Source organism: Ceratina calcarata, unplaced genomic scaffold (genome assembly GCF_001652005.2).
Source record: "Ceratina calcarata isolate Rehan_Ccalc_2016 unplaced genomic scaffold, ASM165200v1 scaffold555.2, whole genome shotgun sequence".
In the NCBI taxonomy this organism is placed as follows: domain Eukaryota; kingdom Metazoa; phylum Arthropoda; class Insecta; order Hymenoptera; family Apidae; genus Ceratina; species Ceratina calcarata.
Window position 1 is genome coordinate 165,804 of NW_017176739.1, and position 10,787 is coordinate 176,590.

Genomic DNA, 10,787 nt, shown 5'->3' on the forward strand with positions numbered 1-10,787 from the left:
ACATACCCTTAATTTTTGTTTAATAAATTTCAATTCTTCAAAAATAAAAAGATACTATTTATTACGTAAAATCATGCATGAAATTATACTTCAATAACTAAGTACCGTAATTTACCTATTCTGTTTACGAACGTTCTTGCTTAAAGATTTCCACGATCAAAGGGTTAAAAAGTTCCGCTTTAAGCGTTTCACAATTTCGTTGACCGTCCGCTCGCACATTACCTATTCAAACATTCAAGGCGACAAGTAGGACCATCACCGGCGACAATTTTGTTTAATCACCGTCTAATGCCCCTAATGTCTCGTTCTATAGCTTTGCCGGTCTAAGGAAATTACACTGCTGCTTCCCTCCCCTTCTCCGTCTCTATCTCTCTCTCTCTCTCTCACACTCTCATCCCCTTCGATAAGGCACATCGAGCGTAAAACTCGATTCCTATTACAAGAGGGGTTACATCCTGATCCCGCTTTGACATCTGTACACAACCGCCAACGGAAACGACAAACGACGGCGTGGAACCCGACAATTTGTCGGATCTAGGTTGATCGGAACTATTTATGGCGATAGAGTAACACGCTAGCACGCGGCAAGACAGATAGGAGTCGGAAACAATATGACCACGCCGGAATGAATCAACCAGCCTCGGTCGTGTACAAACAAGGAAATACATACCGATCCCTCTCCCCCTAAGCTTATTAAATTATCGATCGCTGCGTGTTTCGCGAAGATTTCAGTATACACACCGCATTAGCGATCTGCGCGTTTCTAATAATTACAGAAAATGCGTTACCCTCACGTTATTGAGCATTTAGTTATCTTTTTGTTAACCGAAAACCTTCGTCGTTTGAATATAACTATAAATCAGAAAATCATGGCAAAACACTCACCGAAGCCAGTGCCTCTTCGTAACAGGTGTGTGGCAACAAATGGCATCATACTGATCAGCAATCCACACAATCAATATAATATAGAAAGCAGTCGAGGTGTCGTTGAAGAACTCCGACATGATTGCTTCCATCCCTGGAATAAAATAATTTATTGTTGAATAACAAATTATATACGTTCTATAATCATTTCTATTATATTTATTGCTCTAAAAAGCATGTATCATATCTTAGAATTATAGATATATTAAAAAATCGTAAGATTTACTATGATTAATATATTTTGTATTATCAAATCTTCAGCAACGATATTTCTGGCTTCCTTTGTCGAAACTAACCATATTTAGAAAGCAGTGCACGTGATAGACAACTAGATAGTTTGACGTAGCAGGAATTTACGAAGAGATCTGCTAAAAATCTTCGCCAACTTGTGCACTTTTTTACTAGATATCCCGGTATAAACATGTCATGCAAATACAGGAGAATATTGTGAATCTTGCGTACACGGGCACGTATATGTATTATGTACATATATGTATTATGTAGATGTACGAGTACATGCACTATGCGTCTTGCCAGCACGTGCACGTGCATTTAGGTGTATCAGGACTCGTACATAGTATTTTCCTTTTTGTATAAAGCAAGCTGTAAGCTAAATTAACCTGACGTGTAATCATTCGCCTTATAACAAGCTTGAACGCTGACAAATAATTCTTCTTCAACTACGTATTATTTTAAGAGGAGCTAATTTAATTTAAAAACTAAACGGATTTCTCTTATAACTGAATGCTTATCCTACAATTATAAGAGACAACTCTAAAACAATTTGTATCTGTTCATAATTAAATACGAGTAGTCATTAATTAAGGCACATGTAATGTGAACAAAAGAAAAGCGAGATAAGAAAGGAACTTCCTTCCCCTCTTAAAGTACTTTTTTCAAAAGTTGACATGTACAATTTGGATTACTTAATTCGTACTACTAACAACGACGAAGGGAGAGGATTCGTGGCAGGTATCAAAAATAGCGAAATAACTCTGCGTAATCGATACTCGCAGACGTCTACTATCGAACCCGCGGCTCGTTCTATTAATCGAATAGTTTCCGCACAATTAAAAGTTCGCCGCGCGGCGTGCAAGTCTACCGGGTCCATGTAAATTTAATACCCAACCATGGACCATTATACCGTTAAAACGATACGTTCGCTACGGTTCTGAGCCGGTCGTTTTTATTGTTTCCCAGGCGTCGAACGTTAAATCTCACTTATCGGCTGAAACATCGCCCAAGTTATTCCGTCTGAAACGACTTTCCGTCAAACTAGCCGTGAACGAGAATTTAGATACCTGCCAACGAACCAACACGGGAGTATGATTGCCTCGCGTTCTTCAATTTGTCACGCGATGTTCAAAATTCTTCAGTACATCGCACGCAATTGAGTGAATGATTAAATGTCAAATGTAAAACTGCAAAAAATTAGGATATTAAATTTCGAAGACTAAACCGAATCATAGCTACGGTACAACAAGTATGCGAAGCATTTGATGCTCAATTTCCAAGAAATGTCTACGATCTATATCCTGTAACATTTAAAATGATCTTAAATTTAAGAGGATCTTCAGTTTCGAAAAATAATTATAGCAGGTAAAAATACGGTGAGATATTAAAATCTTCCTCGAAAATTCCTAAAAATTTAATATAAACCATGGCTTCGCTGCGCATTGGTTCTGCTGCGAAAAAATACCTAATCCCAGATAGAATTAAACCGACATCAAAGTGAATTTTTTAATAAGTCTTTCACAGAACAAATATGCGAATAATTCGAACGCCAATATAATTTCTAACGGTCGGTTCATACAATATACGTACGTACATAGAAAATAGAGCTAATGCATTTCATGGAAAGTATAGAACAATGTTGGACGGCTAGCGTGTTTCTTAATGAATTGTAACGATATGAAAACCCCCCGGGGACCGAGCGGAAATATTAAAAGTATCCTAGGGTGTGTCGTGGCCAGGTCACGAAACTGCAAAACGACCAAACTGAAACGCACCGGCTCCGTCGATGATTAATTATAACGCTGAAAGTTTTTCGTTGAACAATCGACACAATATTTTCAAACTGATCGCAATTATCAAGTGATGGAAATATATAATACAAAACAATAGGATGCGCTTAAAACCGGTAGACTTTCAGGAAAAATCTTTTAGATTATCTGTCACCAAACATATTTTAATTAGTATAATATTCAATTAGTTCAGCTTCTTGAAGAAACCCATCGCCATGGATAATTGCCTCCACTCTGTTAAAGAGGCCGGGTACTCGATCTTAGGCGGGTGGGCATCGTTTTTCGAAGCGCGAGGCAAATATTAGGCGAAGAAAGACGACACCCGATATATTGGACAAAGGGTGGCAGATGAAGGCACTTCGCGACGAAAAGGACGAATGGTTTCTGGAATACAGAGGGGCGACCTCGGATAATTAGTTTCCTGATCGGACACACTGCGACAAACCAAGAAGAAAACAACGCGCGGCGAATGCTAATGAGGAGTCTGCCACGGGGTTACATCCCAAATGTACGCGACACGGAGAGATACAAATAGACCAGCTGGCAACATGTGATACTTCTCTGACTTTCCATTTTTCTCCAGAGTGGAAATAACGTCAAAGAAATATGTAACATGAGCTTAGCTACTTAATTATAGATGCAAATTGTAAATGAGAGTCGAATATTTATAGGATAATTCACACAGTATGTAAACTGCCGAAACTAAACATCGTCATATTTAAAGAGGAATCATGTTTTTAACTTAATAAGTAATCATGTTATTTGTTTAAAAATCGTTTGTTTTTTATGTAATAATCGTATTACGTAATTTATTGTATATACGTATGAGGATACGTTAAATACAATATCTCCATATGAACCGTAATAATGGCGTTGGAATAAGCAACATAATTATACGTGCTCAATCATCGGATATCTATCGATAACAATAATGAGTAATGAACATAATTAGATATTGTGTGTTGTAGCTTGACGCATGGACTAATTGCTGCTGAAAATTTATAAATGTCAGTATATTATCGAGTGATATCCGAAGCGCGGAACGATCAGAATCAAAAAGAGCCACGGTTGATTGATAATGACATATTTTACTGGGGATAATAAAAATTGGAGCACGATTGACAATAATGAAACGTTAATCAATTTACGATACAAGAAGCATGGACACAATAACGATAAATTTTTGGGGTACACGACAATGTATACATATAATATTATCAAGAGAGAATGTTAAAAATTGGAAGAGAGAAGAGAGAACGGAGAAGACAATCGGGGCTGGAGATCAATATCGCAAATATCGTTATTTGGATAACAACTTCGAGACGCATGAATCAGTTAACATACCGGGAGGTCCCGAAATGATCTTAACGCCGGATAATGCACGGATAATGCACTCATTTAAATGCATACTAGCCGGACATTACCTCAGCTCGGTAAGCCCCCGGCCCTGGCCGAGCGCGCGCCGGCCAGAACTATCGGAGGCTTCGACGTTTTCCTCTTCCTCTTGACTTTTATAAAGACGTTAAAATTCCTCGAGCAACTACGACGAACGCCCCCGATAATCTCGCGCGACGCTGAAATTGCACGGGGAACGTTCCAATTTATGTCGCCAGCATTTTTCTGCCACAAAAAAAGGAAAAGGAAACGATCAAGGAGATCCCTCGTTACTCGAGAAAAATTTCTCCGTGTTTCGGGAAATGGTGAACGGAACGACGGGAAATTGTTAGCGGAAGCATCCGCGATCCCTCCGGATACAAATATGTCCCGCATTAATCCCACGTTCAAACGCTCTTTGTTGTTCAGTTTAACCTCAAGAACGCGGAGTCTTCCAACTTCGTACATGCACACCAAATACCAGAAAGTGTTCTTTGGGTTACTGCTGATTACCATAAGAGTACATGCAAATTTTAAGTCACTATAATTTTTCAAAAAACCCATAAATTGATTTAAAATTTTGCAGGTAGCCTTTTAATAGTAACAGGAATCTATAATAACAAATTCAACACGCTAGCATTGTTTAAGTATATAGCCTATACATCCTTAAACGAATTAATTAATGAGCGAGTCATATATTTTTGATAGAAATAATCATGAGTAGACTCCGTATTTGATGCATTTACAAGAGAATGTGCAGGAAATACTTTGCACGAACGTATGCTAACAAATAATCCGATTAATTTCACAATATTTAGTGTAGTGTGTAGTATTTAATGTAATGATAGTTAATGCTTTGCCATTACCTATGCTACATCTATTTAAATGCAAAACTGAAGATCTCGCGCACAGATGTTTCATTTGTACAGACATATATCGTAACCGTAGCGTAATTATAATTTCTACCACGTTAGGCAGTTGACGACCCCGTGAATCAAAATTAATTCGCAGTCATGATTGACAAGATAGGTGTACAGTCACTGACACATGCAGCGAGCACATATGTATGTATGCATGCATGTACTCAGGTATATACTAGAACCCGACGCATCCGTTTTACACGGTCTTGCAGCTACGCGCATGAAACGGCGATGCCAATCGATCATGCATGAACATCGATGTTGACAAACTTCGAGATTTTGAAGTTTATTGGCACATCTCGCGTCTTGCGTACACAATTATTTTTACCGAACTGGGATTTAGAACCGATTGTAGTCTCGCATCGACTCATAAACGAATAAACGCATAGACTCTTCAGCTTCGACTTTCTCGGTCACTACCTTTTTACAACGAAAAAAGATTGATGCCTGATAGATTTTCTGACCGCGATATCGACTGAAGATTTTCAGCTGAAATTAATTTCAAACATAAACCGTCGAAATGGGTCGATCACCCAGAAACTGATGGCCGTATTTCCTGCTGACCGAACATACTGACAACAAGCGTACTTGAGCTTGATGGAATCCGAAATTGGGCTCACTTGCCCTTAATCAAATCGAAATTGGGCCAGAAATGCGTTCCCCGTTACGTATAATAAACATTATGAAAACTACAGACTCGCAAACTTTGAGTAATGTACGTAAAACGTAAATCCGTGATAGTAAACGATGAAATGATGTATGGATCATTTTAAACTGAGAATTATAAACAGATTTTTGATACATGAAGATAATTTGATAAATTTTGTTGCCTGAGAGTCAAAATCGAATACTGAGAGAGACTTATGAAAGCAGATTTGGTGTCTCTATAGTATAACCGTATGGCATCTCGTCTCTGCATATCCGGTGGAAATGCGTCATGGAATCTGGAGTTGAGCAATAGTTACTGAGCAAGTTGTTAGGGTTAGATAGTTGAATCAACATACAGAGCGTCATTGATCTGGCGATGTTCATAGAGCTCGAAACCTGTGTACAATATGTATATATCTACATGTGTTTCAGGTAATTCAAACATACACCTTGGTGCTACGGGTTTTCTCTGTTTCTACCCGCTTTGATCGTGTTTCTCTTCGATATAATTTACATAATGTTACAACACTACGCATCTAAGTATCGAAATGCGCAGGATAACCCGATATTCATTACAGAATTCAACTCTGTGTCTGTCTAACGATAAATATAATTTTACATGCAATAGGAACAGTCAAATTGTGTTAATTTGGCAAAGAATTTTTACAAGAGATATTAAATCAATTATGTAGTATCGTTCTCTGAAGGCGATCCAAACTCGTGTTAAAGTTTGGTGAACGTCGCCCGGCGTGCTTGCACCCCTGATACGGATAGAGGGAAAGTAGTTTCGACGGGAGCCGTAAGCAGATAAACGAAAACAGCGGCAACAGAGAGTGGAACATGTTCTGACCGTGGCTGAAAATGTGTTTACAGCATGTTAGGCGGTCGATCATGCGTCACTGATGCGCCGGGACGCCGCCGGTGACTCTGTTCTTTTGACATTCCATTATGCAAAATCGTCTTCGCGGTTGTTCCCGGCGCCAAACGCCAACCGACGCGTGCTCGATTTCACGTGAATTCGCAGCGATGATGCATACGCACGGTTTGCGAGAAAATCACGAGCGCAACACCTCGTAAACGATGAATCGATACGAACATTGTAGAGTTTCGGTGCACTCTTTTCAGAAAAATTTCATTTGCACCAGAAGAGACGGATTAGACGAGAATATAATTTCAAATGATTTTGAAAAGACTCAAAGACACTCAACCGTTTTATGATCGCGCACCAAGCCCGAGTGTAAAAATCGAATCTCCGCGAGAATAAACGCAAGGATCATCTTTCGGACTTTTTATTTTCCTCATTTTTCTCTTACTATGACTTGCAATAAATGCTCTTCGACAAACGATGAGCGACACAAGCGTGAAAAAAAACGAATTTCGAATGCTGCCCGCGACGATACTAAATTTCTCGACCGCATTAAATAGAATTGTACTCTTTCGGTGTTTATTGTCACAGAAATACGACATAAAACGGTGTTTTTATTTTTCTTTCGTTGGAAAAAAGGTAAAAGGAGGAGAGAGGGAAATATGCTGTGGATGGAAGGACAGGGTGGCGTAGGAAGCCCAGAAATCGTAGAAGTACTCGCCAGAGAGAGAGCTTGCAGGATGACGGATGGAGGGTAGGAAGCGACACAGGAACCGGAACCCATTACTCCAGATAACAACTTCCCTAAGGCTTCCTTTCCTTCTTCTACATCCACTGGTAAAACCGATATATACACACAAGTAGAAACGCGCCTGGTCCTTGCACTACGTATCTGGAAATTTACCACTTCTGTTGCCGGTTTACTCGAAAACGGACCACGCAACTGGTGGCCCTACCGTAACTGCCAACGGACCGTATCTTGATCACTCCTTACAAAAATTAACCATCACCGTTATTATATGTCTACCACTTCGTTAAAAAATTGCGATATAACTTTGGATGAAATTATTGACCTCCTTTTACTGCATTCTATATTAACAAGTCAACAAGTTAAATTTATTTAAAATTCCTCTAACATCAATTCCCATGGAAGATATCTTGCATTGAAGGAAACACGTATATGAAATAGTGTAAGAGAGAAAATGAAAGACGGAGAATCGGAGATCTCCATATATTAAATTTGACCAATGTTTTCAGAAGCCGGCGATAAGCTTGCGAGAGGATTAGCGATATCGCACTTTATACGGGTCAATCGCATGGCGCTGACGGACATGCGAAGCGTGAAGAGAGGAGATTCAGGTTGAAATGGAAATGGGCGTCACGGTGGTAGGGAAACCACCGACGCCGCCACCGTTACTAAATGGGCTCCGAGCGGGTTACCCAACTGTTGCGCCTTCATCAGAAATTTATGCAGAATCCTGGGTTAACCGTCCCGACCAATCAGCTTTGTAACGGAGCTAACGCTGTACCCGGCGAGGCGAGGGAACAAAACCGAGAGAGAGCCATTGATTTAGTAAAAAGCCTTTAATATTTTGCACCTCTGCTATGCAGACTGGCACGCGTTCTCAATTACCGCTGACTAGCAAATCAGATCTCTTAACGCATTTCCGGCTCTGGATGAAGTTATGTCTATGTATATAGATATCTGAATAGCAGATTTTCCAGAAAATTTTTCGACAAAACCTAGTATCAATCGATCACATACATGATATATGAATCATTCTCTCGATGATGGAATTCTAAGATCTCTATCTATGTCTTATTCTACTATCTTACTGTCTTATTCTACTATCAAAGACTACGTATAAAACTAGACCTTATCAACCAATATATTTTTTATATGAGATTGTTGTAAAACTCTAACGCCTCAATACAATTTATCAACAGATTATGAAAAGCAATCCTGGCGATCACTAAAGTAGAAAATACACTAATATCTTGTACAAATGATTAAATTCTAGTTAATAAATATATGAAAACAGATCATGGCATTTTTATTTCACGATCCTTAATCAAATGACTAATCCTGGGAGTGGGTATTTAAGATTGTGAGTCATGACTTTTTTCCTTCAACAATTTAATGTATGTACCAATGAATGTTACAACCTAAAGAAATTATGTGATTAAATTTCGCGGAAATAGAAATCAGGACGGGAGACGATACGTAATTTGGTTTGTTCTTAGGGAAATAGAAAACATATCCACATCCCTCTTGTACTCCAATATTACTTCATTTTGTAAGTATTAGTTCTTTAACTGATCACTTATTCAAGAGATCGAGGATGTTCGAATCAGATCTTAATTTTTCAATTCAATGTGGCAGTAATATTAAACACAAAAGTCGATAAGATGATAGGTTTATTGCTATTCCTCATCTCTGCTCTATCTGCTACTTAAAAAATAGCGGTATGACTTACCGACGAGAGCCAGGAGTACCGTGAGTAGAGATGCTGCAGGGAACGTTACCGTCAAGTTGAACTCCAACATTTGTAGCAGATCCACTGAAACAAAGGGGAAAGAAGTATATTTCACGTGAAAAATAATACGAAGCTATTCGTGCAGGCATCTATTCTGGCCGACTGGAGGCTCTAAAACTAAACAGCAAAAGAAAACAAAGATAGAAGCATTTAAATAGAAGTATCAATCGCATATCGAGGGCCTTAAGCGCAGGGAACGATATTGTATTAAAATCGTTATGCTCGACGTGGAACCGTTCGAATTTAATATTTATTAGATACTTCGTGACGAAAAGTTTTCGAGCGAAACGTTATTACACAAGTTGAGGGCCGTGAAGAAATCGTGTCGCGTTCGACGAGTCGGTTCAAAGCTCAATAAGAATTAATTTCAAAACTTCCTGAATCTCGATTTAAGTTCTCGCAAACTTTCGATCGGCGCTCCGAGACGAGAACGAGAGACAAGGTTTCGTTTTCCTTGCTACACTCAATCCATACACAACCTTTCATTAATTTATTCCATTCGCCTCTCCCCTCCTCTTTTTCGTTCACCGTGAAATAATTATTAAAATTAAAATTAACTTAATTTCCTGTACCCGAACAAGTACAGGTCAGGTATTATAATATTTTCCCCGAATTTTAATCAGAATAAAGAATCTTGATTTTTTCTACACGGTGAACGTTCAATTATTTAGAGACAAGTTTCACAAAGGGCAGTTTCTTCTGTAACTTAGTTGAAGCGTGGCAATATAATTACGAAGTTCAGCTATTCCCAAACGACGACGCATGTCGCGGCTGGTTTATAATAGCCGGAGGATCGCCGCTTACAAATTTCCGTACCAACCTTGGTGTTTCGATTTAATGAATTTTAGATTTCAAGATATCGCCCACTAAAACCACTCCCACTGCTTATTAAAACTCTACAGTCTTCCATCTTGTCCTATATAATCTAAACTCCGCCTACTGCGAGACAAGCATATCACGAACTTATTTTTTCATGCCAACACTGTGTCTATTGCATTTTTTCCATTGAAAACCTGATATGGCAAAAACTTCTTCGAGTCTTGAATAGAGAAATGATCCTAAATCTCTGTTGGAACTTTCCCAATATTTTCAGAAATATTTTAATTGTACAAATCCTAAAGAGCATGGTTGAAAGGAGGGAAGAGTGAAAAAATATCTTGTCAAAAACATTCAGCTTAAAAACTAGTCTTACGCCGTTCTTTTCAAGTATCTTGTGAAAGAGAAACAAATAGTAGAAAATAATTAGATTATTCATTACTAGTTGATTAATTGAAGGTACATAGTTAAGAAACGACCAGATAACGAGAGCAAAACAAAAAGTCTTTCGCTATAATAATTTCTTGATTATTGTTGATTTATTCATGAGAGTATTGATCAACAGTTCTATGATCGCACTTAATAGTTCGTTGAACCCATGACTATCTCATCTGTGTCGTAATCAAAGCAGCTGTTTATGAATAAAAGGAAAGTAAAAACCACACTTTCGAAAATAATA

At 38.5% G+C, this 10,787-nt stretch overlaps 1 protein-coding gene across 1 annotated transcript in view; it reads right to left on the reverse strand.

The window, feature by feature from the left end:
* LOC108629177 (membralin) overlaps nucleotides 1-10,787 on the reverse strand; it is a 57,674-nt gene that overhangs the window by 29,023 nt on the left and 17,864 nt on the right. The window contains exons 8-9 of the mRNA XM_026817109.1: nucleotides 9,233-9,316; nucleotides 886-1,018 (exon numbers count right to left, since the gene is read on the reverse strand). Of these exons, the coding sequence (XP_026672910.1) occupies nucleotides 886-1,018; nucleotides 9,233-9,316 (217 nt within the window). The remainder of the gene's footprint in view (nucleotides 1-885; nucleotides 1,019-9,232; nucleotides 9,317-10,787) is intronic.